Below are 14,302 nucleotides of genomic sequence, written 5' to 3' on the forward strand. Positions count from 1 at the left end.
AGACCTCTCAAAATCATTAATTATATTTCATTCCTTTTTCATATTAAATTTTAACCCTTCAAACCTTGTGATCCCCGTTAAAAAAATCCTAATTTCTTTAAGAATTATCTAGAAAGCTACATTCACAGAGAAAAATTAAATAAAAAGAAAAAGAAAACGACTCACCTGAAGCAACCCAAAGAAGTTGAGCAGAACATACCAACTCTGGACGGAGATGAGCAAATCCAGGCTGTTGAAGTCAATAGAACTGGATTGTCGTAGTGAATTGTACTGCGTTGCAAAGTTCGGACATTCCGGATCAACGAGGAGCGACGAGTAGATGACCAAGTTGTCCTGCCTGTCGCGTGGCTGTGGCGATGGGGGCGGAGTCTGTGGGCAATGAGACTTATTGCTCGTTTGCTGCACCATTGCTGCAAACCCTGCGCGTCCTTCGAGATTCTCCGGCAGGGATCCTGTCACGTCCGCCCCAAAGCCCGGAAAACCCGCCAAATTGGGGCACGAATGCGACGAGAAGGCACTGCCAGGACGAAGATTTTGCACTTCAGCACACGACGAAATGACCATTGTGCGATTTTTGCTGTCTATCGGTTGCAGAAGATCCTCCATGAGGAGGGAGCGCAACGACACCTGAATACTCGTCTCGTACTGATTATTCTTCTCGTACTGCACATTAAAGTCCCGAAAGGAAATCTCAATCAGGGGGCGATTGCAATCATTCTTCAGCTGAATCACAAATGTGGGCAACTCAAAGGTCACACGGGGTTCAATTTGCGTTCGTTTCTCCCCCAAACTTGGCTGATTGAACAACCTTCGGGGTATTTTGGGTACTTCAGCAGCATCCACTTGCGCATCAATCTCTTCCACCTCATCGAGATTTTCTTCCTCATTGGGAACACTCGTTGGTGGCCTCACCAATTCCGAGGGGACCTATCGGAATTTTTTTTATCAGAAAATGTAAGTTTGGTGTCTTGGCTAAAATTTATAATTTTTTGAATATTTTTAGACGCTTTAGACGAGTTAATTTTGCCTCTTTAAAATATTTTTGTAGTCGTGTAGTAAAAAAAAAAAGATTAAAAATCTATTAATTAGAAATGATATTTGTTGTCTTTGCTATAGTTGATATATTAGACGAGTTAATATTTATGCCCTTTACTATTTTTTACCAAAATATGTATTAAAGAAAACTGATCAAAAACTCGTAAAATGGATAAATTCAAGCCTTTGGTATTTTAGACGAGTTTATAAAGTTTTTCGACCAGTTTTTGTTCCATGTATTCAAATTAAAAATTCCATTCATCTGAAACTATTGAAATTCAAACTAAAAATTCTCAAAGAATTTTAGACGAGTTAGTTGTGTCTTTTTCGTCTAATTTTCTTTATTCCAATATATAAAAAATTGCAAAAAAATCAATCTAATTGAATTGATAGATTGGTGTCTTGGCTGTATTAGACGAGTTGATTTTGCCTTTCGACTAGTTTTTTTTTAAACAACAATATAGAACTAATAAAAAATCCCATTAACTTGGAAAGTAACTCAATTCCAACAGGAAACCCTTAAGAATCCTCATTCATTGGATCTTCACATTAAAACAAAAAAATAGCAATTTTCCCAAAGCTTTCGACTCCCAGAAAGTGTCTTGGATTTCGACGTATTTTTTTTTAAATCCACTAGCATGGACACAAACCTACCTTAAAAATATTGTCGAATGTCTCAAGAAGTTGCTCATACTGATGCCGTGTCAGGGATAAATGTAGCGGCTTCACAACACTCCCATTGATGGCCAGTGTATCAAAATGATCCATTTGCCCCTTTAGCGTCCTCTCCGTCCAACTCTCCGTGACTTTTGTGATGTCCAACCGTATTGCCGTATCGTGCAGAATGGCTACACCGTCCGTTTGACACGAATAAAATTCCTCTGCACGCGGCAGAGCTCGATTCATGCAGAGAGCCTTCTTCCGATTATTCGTATCCAATGAGAATAAATTCATATTCCGAATATCAATCACATACGTGCTACGACCATCCATGGGAGGAGACTCTTCACCACCACCAAAGCAAGCCTCTGCGTGGGTTGAAGGTTTGCGTCTTGCCTCCACCTCGCCGTCAATGTCATCCATTTGAAAGGTATTTTCATCAAAATTAAATTGTTCAGCCTCATCAATTTCCTCACTTATCGTGAAGATTGTGCTGTCGTTCTTACGCAAATACGGCACGTCGCTTACACGACGTCGTACATCAGCAAAATCTGTAGCTGGAGAGGAATTCCTTTGATTGTTTACGGAAATTTTACCCAAATGAGCTACAAAAACCTGCAAATATTTAAGAGAAAATATTAAATTTTGATTTGAGTTAATAAGGGAAGAATTTAATGGAAAAATACGACTTTGATGACTACTGAACACCTTAAGGTTTTGAGAGTTCGTCCATGTAAAACAGTGCAAGAAAAAAACTACTAGAATTTGACGGCCCCTAAAAATGTCTAGCGACAATATTAGCTTAAGAACAGCAAATTCTAGCAATTTTGCATTGAATAACTGAAGGTTAGACACCTTATTTCTCTATAGATCACTAGACGCCTAAAGGCATTCAAGTGCCAGTTCATCCAAGTAAAACTCTATAGGAAAAGAACTGCTAGAATTTGATAGTCTTCGATATGTTAAAGCTTCCTGATTCCCAAAGAGTTAAGTTTAAAAGTTAAGCTCAGGACATCAAAATTCTTACTTTTAATTCAATATTCTAATAACTGTTAGGTATCACATTCTAGCAAAAATATAGCTCAAATAGACTCGATATTCTAGCAGTAAACCTCAAAATTAGATATTCTTACTGCGTTTCTTTAAAATTTTTGCAGTTAACCTCAAAATTAGAAATTGTTGCAGCAAGTTCCTTTAAAATTCTAGCAGTTAACCGGAAAAATGAAATTCTTACAGTGACTTCCTTTAAAACTGTAGCAGTTCGCTTCAAAATTCTTACTGCAAGCTCCTTTAAAATTCTAGCAGTTAATCAAAAAATTAGAAATTTATATAGAAAGTTTCATTACAATTCTAGAAGTCAACCTAAAAATTAGAAAGTCTTACAGCAAGTTTCTTTGAAATTCTAGCAGTTTGCCAATAGAATAGAAATTCCTGTAGAATGTTTCCTATAAATTCTAGAAGTTATCCTAAAAGTTAAAAATTCTTAATGCAAGTTCTTTGAAAATTCTAGCAATAAACCTCAAAATTAGAACTTCTTACAGCAAGTTCCTTTAAAATTCTAGCAGTTAACTTAAAAGTTTAAAAAAAATCTAAAAGAGAATTAGAAATTCTTACAGCAAGTTCCATCAGAATTCTAGCAGTTAACCTTAAATCTAAATAAAAATCATGAAATTTCAATAGGAATAATTTTTTTTAAATCTAACAATTTTATTTAAAATTGCAGTAATTCACGGCGAAATATCTTTTACGTAGGCTCCTCTAAAATTCTAGCAGTTAACCAAAGCAAAGTCTTCTAGTAATCAGTTAACTTCCAAACTAGATCAGTTTGAATATTTTACTTTTTAACCGGTTTTCAGTACTGCTTTAAAACTGCTTTAAAAATTAAACAGAAAACGTTAAAAACTGATCACTTTCTTGCGCAGTAAGTCTTCAAAATTACTCTCAGCTCCAAAAACTTAACTGTTCAGTTCAGTAAATCATCAAAACGTTCATCTTGCTTCCAAAACTTATCAAGAAGGGAACAAAAACCTGAACAAACACCCACAAATGACCTTCAAACTCCCTTAACTTCTTACCTGTGGACTGCAGCTGGATCTGGGGACAACGAGAACGGGTGTATCGAGAACAACATCGAGTTTAATGTCAACTTTATCTTTGCTGGCCTTGAGGGATTTTTCACCCTGATCAATTTGCTGAACAAATCCCAATGCCATGTCCGTTGCCTTCTCCCGGATACTCCTCGCGAGATTCTTGAGGTAATGCTTGAATTCCGTGGCGCACCAACTGAGCTCCTGCATGAATCTCGCACAGTGCGTATACCACACGGATGCCATGCGAATTTTAATCTCCACACCCGCATTCTCACCCCGGAATACAACAAATGAGAGCGCCTGATCAACCCCCTGTGCACCCCGTTCCTCCTCCCCGGCCGACTTCTCACCCCTCCCATAGACTTCCTCCGTGAGTGAACTGAGAAGATCCTTTTGGATCGTTGAACCCTCTGTGAGGGGATCTTTGCCCACAGAGAGGATCCGTTGGTGATTTATCCCCTCCGGCGTGAGATCGAGCACCTGCAGACCACCCAGGGATCCCTCAACGGTCACCGTCTTCCCCAGAGTTGCATGAATTCGTGCCTCACTCATTGTGAACGTTCCCACCTTCCGGCCAACCATGTAGGTGTCCCGCAACAGAGCACGCAGCACCAAAACATTCAACCTGTGAAAGTCAAATGTTATTTCCGTCCTCGTACTTCGCACATCCGTCGCTGCAGCTTCCTCTTTGGACACATTCTCCGTCGTACTACTACACGGAACAACCGGATCAGCCGATGTGGCTGCTGCACTGGATGGACTCTTCGGCATTACGCCCTTAAAGAAACCAATCAGCTCAACAATTGTCTCTTGATTGGCTACAAAATGCAAAGAAAGAAATAAAGCAGAAAATAAATTCCCTGAAAATTCATCCCTTTCCGGAAAATTTCCCGGAAAAAAGCAAAAAATTCTCACCGATTATGTCGAGATTGTTGAATTGAATATTTGCAATCTGAAGCTGTTCTGTGTCATCAGCGGAATTCACAAAGAGAATATCCACGACAATGAGGGCATCTAGATCGTCGGTTGTAGACCAAACATATGAATTGGCTGATTTTTTTTTGATTTTTATTTTTCGTTATGAAAATGGAACATAACACAAAAGAAAGAGAAAAATAAAAAAACTAATTAAAAAAAAAAGTAACATGCAGAGAAATAAACATAAAAAAAGAAATATAAATAATAATTAATTGGAAAAGAATATTTAAACAAAAATTAAAAATTTAATAAATAAGGAAAAGGATGTCATGCACAATACAAGGGCGAAGTACCTAATTGAAGGAAACGCAGAAAACAATTTTAACCCACCCAGTCTTGTAGGGAATCAAAAAAGGATAAAGAATCGCCAAAAATATTCACCATTTTCCACTGGGGTCACAACGAAAAAAGGCAATAAAGTTTTGTAAAAATTCAAAAAAATTAGCCGCCATTCGCCATTTTGTTCATTTCAATGCATGAATCATATGTTTCAATGCTTCGTCATGAGCTTGTCGATGACAGTTTGACATTTCATTTATTTTTTTTTGGGAGAAAATAAAAAAATTGCGTATTTTTTAGTTTAATTATCGTGGTAAATGTGTTTTACGTGTTGTTCAAGAGTGATTTATACATCTGAATACCTGAAGGATGAATTCCCGCACAGCTTGTGACCGTCTCAGCGAGCACATCTCTCGTTACAAAACAAAGCAATCCAAAAAACAATGGTCGTGGATCGTCTTGAAGATGACTTTTTCACGAATTGAGAGATCCTCTGCGCTGGAATCCTTTGCGTTTCACACCACCACGACGGACAAGACGATGGATTGCTGGTTTTGTGATTCCCTGGATGATGTCACGCAAAACCTTTCGATGTATCTTGGCACCACCTTTCCCAATACCTTTTCCACGACCAATGATGTGCTCGCTCAAACGGTCACAAGCTGTGAGGGAATTCATCCTTCAGGTATTCAGATATAAAAATCACTCAATCAACACGTAAAACACATTTACCACGATAATTAAACTAAAAAATACGCAATTTTTTATTTTCTCCAAAAAAAAATAAATGAAATGTCAAACTGTCATCGACAAGCTCATGACGAAGCATTGAAACATATGATTCATGCATTGAAATGAACAAAATGGCGAATGGCGGCCAATTTTTTTGAATTTTTACAAAACTTTATTGTCTTTTTTCTCTGTGACCCCAGTGGAAAAAGGTGAATGTTTTTGGCGATTCGTTATCCTTTTTTGATTCCCTACAAGACTGGGTGGGTTAAAATTGTTTTCTGCGTTTCCTTCAATTAGGTACTTCGCCCTTGTATTGTGCATGACATCCTTTTTAAATAAAATATATTCAATGCAATTTTTTGACTAAATATTGAGTGATAATTGAATGAAAATTGAGTTCAAATTGATTTGGAACTAATTAGCAATTGAATTAAAATTGATTAAAAATTGAGTCGAAATTGAGTCGAGATTGAATTAAAATTGAGTTAAAATTGATTTGAAACTGAATTGAAATTGAAACAAATTGATTAAAAATTGAATCAAAATTGATCATTATAGTAATTGATACTATAGATCACTATATCTCTTGCATAAATAATAAACCATATTCATTCATTCATATTCATTCAAATTGAATCAACATTCACTTGAAATTTAATCCAAAATGAGGTTAAACTGAATTGAAATTGAACGAAAATTGGACTAAGATTGAGCTGAAATTTAATTGAAATTAAAACAAAACAGAGCTGAAAATAAATTTAAATTTTATTTCAACTCAATTTTGAATCATTTTTAGTTTAAACTAAACACAATTTTAAATAATATTTGAATCAATTTTAACTCAAACTAAATTATTAAGTGATTTCATCTATTTTTTCAAACAATTAAAATTTAATTAAAAATCAATTGAAAGTTGATTTTAAAAGAAATTCAATCTATTTTAAATTAAATGAAAAAAATATTTTAATTGAATTTGAACTCAATATAAACAGAATTTTAACGTATTTTCTTATAAGTTTTAACTGAATTCTAATGCAGTTTTTAATCATTTTTAACTCAATTTAAAAGCAATTTTTGATCAATTTCTAATCAATTTTTAAATTAAAGTCAAATAAAAAGTTTACATTAAATTCAATTTCAAGACAATTTTAACTGAATTTTAATACAGTTTCAAATCAATTTTTAACTAAATTCTAAGGCAATTTTAAATCATTTTTCATTCAATTTCAAGGCAGTTGTAACTTAAGTTCCATTTGGCTATATGGATCCGGAAGAAATCCAACAGCCGTAAAAATTTTAAATGAAGAAGAAGAAGAACTTAAGTTCCAACTAATTTTTAACTCAATTTTAAAACTATTCTAAATCAAATTCTTGAACAGTTGATTTTTAACTCAATATCAAGTTAATTTTAACTGAATTTAAATTAAATTCCAAAGAATTTTTTAACTCAATTTCAAAGCAATTTTTATTCAATTATTTCCGCTCAATTTTAAATGTATTCTAACTCATTTTTAACTCATTTTCCAAGCAATTTTAATTCAATAATTTCCGCTCAATTTTAACTCATTGTTCATTCAATTTCAAAGCAATTTTAACTCAATTTCAAAGCAATTTTATCTCAATTTACCCACAATTGTTACTCAATTTCAAAGCAATTTTAACTCAATTTTAAAGCAATTTTAACTCAATTTATCCCCAATTGTTCCTCAGTTTCAAAGCAATTTTGTCTCAATTTATCCCCAATTGTCTAATTTCCCTCAATTTCAACACAATTTTAAATAAATTTTCAATAAACAAACTCACCTCTTTGCAATGAGCTGAGTGCTTTGGAGATTGTATGAGGACTCGTTGGTCTTCCGGGATTTTGCGTTGGATCCGGTGATCCGGGAGACATTGGGGAGCACGGTTCACTCTGTTTGAGACTCCCTGACACACTATCAATGCCCACGTGTCGATGACTCGCAATGAGAAGCTCAAAATCCGGTCCAAACGACTGAATGGCATCCACAAGGAGCAGCCCATGCACTGAGAGTGTTATATTCGTTTCCGCCGCCCTCCGGCTGAAGCCCGCCTTGACACCGGTGACCTGCAGCTCAGCAATGCCACGTCCGTGCGATTGAACCTCCAGCACCATTTGATCAATTGCAAATTGCAGGACGATGAGTTTTGTTGCTTCCCGCTGACTATCCTCCTCATCTGTTGATGCATCGGAAATTGATTCTTCCGGAAAGATGTTTGTTGTGGGTTCTGTGGGTGTTACTGTTGGGGATGCTCCTGCTTCGCCACTCACTATACTCATCATGTTTCGCAGGGCAATAATCTTGGCTTCATTTGCATGAACAACGAGCTTTGGGAGACTCCCGGAAAGCTTCAAGCTGGGATATTGAGGATCCGCCGTGTAGACAACACGCCGTTCAAGCTGCAGGGAAATACTGAAGCGATCGAGAACGTGCAGGTTGGACGTCCCCTTGCCACTGGCATAGGCCCATCCATCGCTGCATTTGCACACCAAAACCTGCAAGTCTGTAAAGTCAATGTTGTAGCGATCGTAGATGCGGGCCTGGAGCTCTTCTCCCACATCCAATGGAGACGCCGTTGTACTCTCCGGAACGTCTCCAAGGGCCGAAATGAGCGTTGGGCTGTCCGAAGTACTCGCCTGGGAGCCCGGAGGTGTCGAACATGGCGTCATGAAAGCATCCTCATCCTCACTATCACGATGCCCAGCACTCTCGGCAATTGATTGCGCCCTAACCGGTTGACTCGGGCGATTTGTCAGCTGAAGACGCCCAAAATCCACCACAACAATCGTCCCATTTTTATTGCTGAAATTCTCCACAACAATAATTTGCGGAGCTGAAATGTCAATTTCAAAAATCCACGTTTTCCTCTTCTTCAAATCCCCCTCGAGGATATTCTCCCAATTCCTGATAATCTCCTTCTTTGTTCGATTCTTCATTGCCTCCAACTTCCTCCGTGCCCCCAGCATTTGATGTGGTTTCACCACAAAGTCCACAATCCACTTCACAACACCCGTATTGTAGACAATATCAAGTGATTGGGACTTAACGAAGAGTCTGTAGTCAGCTGAGTAGCTAAGGGGCTTCCGTTCGTAGTGAAGGACAAACAGGGGTTCACTGGGACTCACCGCAGGGCTCTGTTGTTGTGGGGTTGATGTAAAAATATTCGAAAGTGTTCGTTTTTGCACCTGTTGACGCCCCTTAACACTTCCTTCCTCCTTCTGCTGCGGTCTTATCACATCCGGGAATTCCGTATTTGGCGTTAGGCAATCCTTCAGGAGTACCGAGCCCAGGGACAACCCAACAAGGTGTGATGCCGACCTTGGGCGTGATTCAACGAAAAGAATCAAATTCTCAAAGAAAAACTGCACCATTGGACGACTTTCGCCCCCTGGCGCCCCACTACAAATGTCCAAAGTTCCCTTTTTGAGGGTAAAATCAAACTTCCCAAAGACAGCATCCCTCTTGAGGACACTATTTGTATCCACACCCGTTGACAGCCCATTGAGAATTTCATCCTCAAGTTGATCCTTTGCCGTTTGCCCCGCAGCGGCATCTGCCTGATCAGGAGCCTTCGCTGCTGCTGCTGCTGCTGCCTCCGTGGCACCATTGCTATACCATCCAAGCCACTGTGGGAACCAAAAATGCAACATACTCCTCCCCTGATTACCCTCCTTGCCCGCCTTCACTTCAGCACACGGAACTTCCTCCATACAAATCTCCCGGAGATTCTTCAATTCCTCATACTCCCGCATACGCTCAACACAATCCTTATGCTCCTTCTCCTCAGCACTCAACACTTCATTCGGATTCCTAATTAAACGCGAATATATCCCCAAGTAGCGTACATTGTCCCTCACGTGCCCAGGAACAAAGCATCCCGTTGCCTTGAGGAAGCCATGACAACGGGCTGCATACAGCCACCAATTGCGGGCACCCTCGTGAATGGGATGCGTTGGGCGTAAAAGGTGGAAGCGCCTGTACTTGGCAATGTCATCCAACCCACGTACACACTCCACCATTTGATTGTACTGCCAATCAGTCAGCGACAACGAAACTTCCTCCAGCACCAGATCACACACCAAACGTGGACGGCTACGAGTCCGCAGGGGATTCTCACTGCGATCACGCTTTAACTTTGCCTGAGCACTCACTGGGCTGACAATGTACTGATGGGAAAATTTCATCTTCTCCATTGCAGCCTTTTGGATATGAGGGAAAAATCAGAAATTTTTCGTTAGGAATCTTCCTAATTTCTGTAAGGTAATGAATAAAATAAAGCCTGGCTATTTATCTTATTGGTTAGTATTCCATCTAGCCTATAACGCAAGACTCTAGAACAAAAGGCCGTAAAATTTAAACCTGTAGGAAGGAACGTGAAAAGCAAGTCTGTAAAAAGGGAACTTGTAAAAGACAGGCCTGTATGAAGCATGTCTGTGAGAAGCAGGGCTATAGGAAGTAGGCCGGTAAGAAACAGGCATATGAAAAGCAGGCCTGTAAGAAGCACGTCTTTAAGCAGCAAGCCTGTAAGAAGGAAACTTGTAAAAAACAAGCCTCTAAAAAAGAATACTGTAAAACTCAAGCCTATAAGAAACAGGTCTGTGAGAAGCAGGCCGGTAAGAAGCAGGCCGGCTGGACGCAATTAATTCATTCTTTATTTCCACGATATATTGAAGGTACGAGATTCACGGAAGTATCTGAGGGATTGTGGAGATAGTTGGGCAGAGTTAGAGGCAATAAGTTAATCATTTCTTTCTACCATACTCATTGAAGGTTAGTGTCATACATACGGTATATATGACCGGTAAGAAGTTGGCCTGTTAAGAGCAAGCCTATAAGAAGCAGATCTGTAAGAGGCAGGCTTGTAAGAAACAAGTCTGTAAAACTCAAGCCTGTGAGAAACAAGCCTGAAGAAACAGACCTCTAAGAAACAGTTCTGTGAGAAACAAGGCTATAAAAACGATGTCTGTAAGCTGCAGGCCTTTGCGCCGCAATTCTGTGCGCCGCAGACCTGAAAAGAACAAGCCTATAAAATCCAAGTCTGTAAGAAGCAGGCCTGAAAAGAACAAGCTTGTAAGGATCAGGCCTGTGAGAAGCTGACCTGTTAAGAGCAAGCCTGTAAGAAGCAGATCTGTTAAGAGGCAGGCTTGTAAAAATCAGGCCGGTAAGAGGCAGGCTTGTAAGAAACAGGTCTGTGAAAAGCAGGCCTATAAAAAGGAGGCTTGTAAGCCGCAGGTCAGAACGCCGCAATTCTGTGCGTCGCAGGCCTGAAAAGAACAAGCCTATAAAATCCAAGTCTGTAAGAAGCAGGCCTGTAAAAACTTTAGCATGTAAGAAGCAACAAGACTGTAAAATTCAAGCCTGTAGAACAGAAACCTATCAGACACAATTGCCTGTTAAACTCAAGAAACAAACTTCTACGTTGTGCAACACCAACTAATTTTACTTATTCTTCTAACTAAACTTACCGCCAATTCACTAGAAGGCACCTCCCCGAAGCTTTCGTGATTATCCAACAAATCCCAGTAGAGGGAGAGCGATTGCAATTCCACGAGCTTAAAACTCGCCACACTTTGCCCACTTGCAATCCCTGGACGCCAATTTGAGTCACAACTCTGTGCTGAAAGCCATTCAACTGTGACCCCACAGGCAAAACGCTGATTGGGCACTGTGATGGAGTCTTCGTACCTAATGTGAACATCACTAATCTTCAGCTGCAAATTCTCCACAATATTCGTCACGAGGGACGTCCCAAAGTTCATCCAGCCACTGTATGATGACGCATAGTAGCCACCCTCTATTGAGGCCTCCCGCGCGGCTCGCCATTTGGCCTCCAAACGATCCAAACGGGCCACTTTGAAGTCCAAATCCGCCTGTTCCTCCGCTTCGGCATCCCACTCATCCAAATTCACCGGCCCCACCACAACATTCACCTTCTCAATATAAATACACCACGGCGCCGTCCAGAATTGCCGCACCGGTACCTGGAGCTTTATCTTCCCCACCGAACCACTGAGTGCCTGCAGTGGTAGCCCCAAATTTCGTAGAGCATCTCGACGTAGGGGGAGATTCTCCAGTTCAACCTCACCTATTGTGGAGGAGGAAGAAAAACGAAAGGTGCTAATTCATGCGTTGGAGACACCCAAAATAAAAGTATGAAGTCATCAAAACAATTCTTTTTAATTGATTTCTTAAGGTTAAAAGATACTTTTTATAAATTGAAGAATTTTATGGGAATTTGGTCATAGAGAGATGATATAATTTCAAAAGAATTTTATACTTTTTAAAAGGATAATTTTTATTCATTTCTTGACATGATTTCTCTTATTTTTAAAAGGAATTTTGTGATTTTTTTTCATTAGAAATTATATCATAAGAAAGCTACAAAAGTTCAAAAATCATAGAATTCTTAACAAACGATACAGTGGGACCCCAGTACAACGACCACTTGGTTATACTACTCTCGCGCATTGAAAATAATGAGTGTGAAGAGTACATCCGAGTGGTCGTTGTACTGGGGTCCCACTGTATTTTACTTTTAAATAATATTAAATTATTAATTTGATTGTTCAATTAAAATTGAGTAAAAGATCTATTGAAAAAAAACCTAAGTTTAACACATTTCAACCCTTTGAGACGCCTCATTCATTACAATTTCTTTTTTTACGCGCATACAATTTTTTTACGCTGTCATGTAATTAATTTTTGACAATTACCCAGCTGGCAAATGAATGATATTTTCATTATGAATAATCTTTTTTGACAAATGAATTCAATGCGAAGAAAAAAATCCCAAGGACATAAGAACTCCGAAACTGGTTTCGCAGAACATGAGAAACCAGAAGATTTCCCTAATTTCCCGCAGAAAATAAAAAACAGTAAAACGAGAATACTTGAAAATAGTCCTACAAAACACTAAAACCAAGAACGCCAAGAACAAACCCAGCAGAACTCAAATCAAAGCTGATTTCGCCTGTTTCGTAAAACACAAGAAACCAAAGAATAGTTTTAGAATGTTCTGATAATGTTAAAAAATATATAATTATTGCAGGAATTTTTAGATGATTGGATAGATGAGTAACAAATAAAAGAATTCTTGGAGTCCAAGGCTTAGATTATCACTTACGGCGAGAGTTTATAATTAAGAAAATTAGCAAGTTATTGCAGTAAATAAAAAAAAAAGATTTCAAAGACAAAAAAAACTGCTTAATACAAAATACATTTAATAGAAAAAATTTGTAGTAAATGCTCAGCCGAGTTAAGTTTTTCTACATGAATTATACTTTCTTACGTCGTTTTTACTACATCACCTGTAAACAAAACTTTCGTTTTTTATCATTGTTCATCGTTCCTTAACAATCTTAAAAACTGAACCGATGTAAAATACATGAAAATTATTTTATTACGCGATGTGTGTAAAAAAATTCTTAATAAACTACTCGAACATAACCCAACTGATCCATAATTCCCATTGTTTATTTTTTACTACGTTATTGCTACTGAATATGCAAATTGAAGCTGAATTTCTTACGTCACAAAAACCAATTCTTTACATTTTCTAATCATAAAACCGCATTGTTCCTTCTTATCACTCACTGTAAAAGCAAAGGAGAATTCATTCAATTGTTCAAATGAGAAATTATCAATTTCATTTCAACAAAGCAATTCATTTTAATAAAAATAAAATTTATCTGCCTCTTGCGCAATTCTTTATTGCAATAATCGTTTGAATTTAATTGATGAAAGAATTGCGGAAGACTCTCATTTACAATCATTTGGAATATAATTTGTGTGTGTGTAGAAAAATAGCCCTGAAAGGGTTAACGAAAAGGGAGGGAGAATTCTCCTAATAAATCGTAGAGAAATCAATCTAAATCACTTTGGTGAAGGAAAATTAAATTTTTGCAATTTAGTCTGATTGATTTCCCAGCGCGACACAAATGCTCAGTTTGGTGTGAAGGAGACCTCCACATACGGTGGGGCATGAATCAGCAGGAAGGCATGAGAACCATTCCGGAAGACTGTGTTTGTTTTCATTTCCCTTTGCGAGAGGAAACTTGCGCACAATTTGGCAGATTTCTCGGGTGAACTTTGACCCTTCTCATTGGCATTCATTGTTGGAATTTTGTGGGGGAGTTGAATGCCAGCAGCTGGATGGGAAGATCTTCAATATTTACCTGAAAGGAGGGCGATGGTGAGCTGCGCCGTATTGAGATTTCCCACATATTTCCCCAAGTAATTGTTCAGCACCCACGCAATGAGGTCCCTCAGCATCTTCTGGCACTCTCATGTGGGGCTCCCTCGTGGGTGTAATCTTCGTTTTTTTGCAGCACAAAAAGTGCAGCGAAAGAGTATCTTTTTGCGTCCAAAGAGAAAATTAAATCACAAAAAGGGGGGTGACGCTAACCCATTGGAATCTCTTTTACGTAACAAATGGGGCACAAGAAAATGCCCAAAAAACACCCGGAAAATCACTTTGTTTTCCCCAAATTTCACTATAGTCCACCGCAC

General features: G+C 38.4%; 1 protein-coding gene across 2 annotated transcripts in view; it reads right to left on the minus strand.

Annotated features, from left to right (window-relative positions):
* LOC129794668 (intermembrane lipid transfer protein Vps13D) overlaps positions 1 to 14,075 on the minus strand; it is a 28,023-nt gene extending 13,948 nt beyond the window's left edge. Inside the window, exons 1-7 of one of the 2 annotated variants that reach the window (XM_055835475.1) lie at positions 13,969 to 14,075; positions 11,260 to 11,879; positions 7,578 to 9,993; positions 4,701 to 4,799; positions 3,771 to 4,603; positions 1,690 to 2,310; positions 166 to 927 (exon numbers count right to left, since the gene is read on the minus strand). In XM_055835475.1, coding sequence (XP_055691450.1) covers positions 166 to 927; positions 1,690 to 2,310; positions 3,771 to 4,603; positions 4,701 to 4,799; positions 7,578 to 9,993; positions 11,260 to 11,879; positions 13,969 to 14,065 — 5,448 coding nt within the window. In that variant the 5' untranslated portion in view covers positions 14,066 to 14,075. Of the gene's footprint in view, positions 1 to 165; positions 928 to 1,689; positions 2,311 to 3,770; positions 4,604 to 4,700; positions 4,836 to 7,577; positions 9,994 to 11,259; positions 11,880 to 13,968 lie in introns of both variants that reach the window. The other variant, XM_055835473.1, reaches the window with a different exon arrangement.
* Between the last annotated feature and the right edge of the window lie 227 nt (positions 14,076 to 14,302).

The sequence above is a fragment of the Lutzomyia longipalpis genome, chromosome 4, assembly GCF_024334085.1.
Source record: "Lutzomyia longipalpis isolate SR_M1_2022 chromosome 4, ASM2433408v1".
In the NCBI taxonomy this organism is placed as follows: domain Eukaryota; kingdom Metazoa; phylum Arthropoda; class Insecta; order Diptera; family Psychodidae; genus Lutzomyia; species Lutzomyia longipalpis.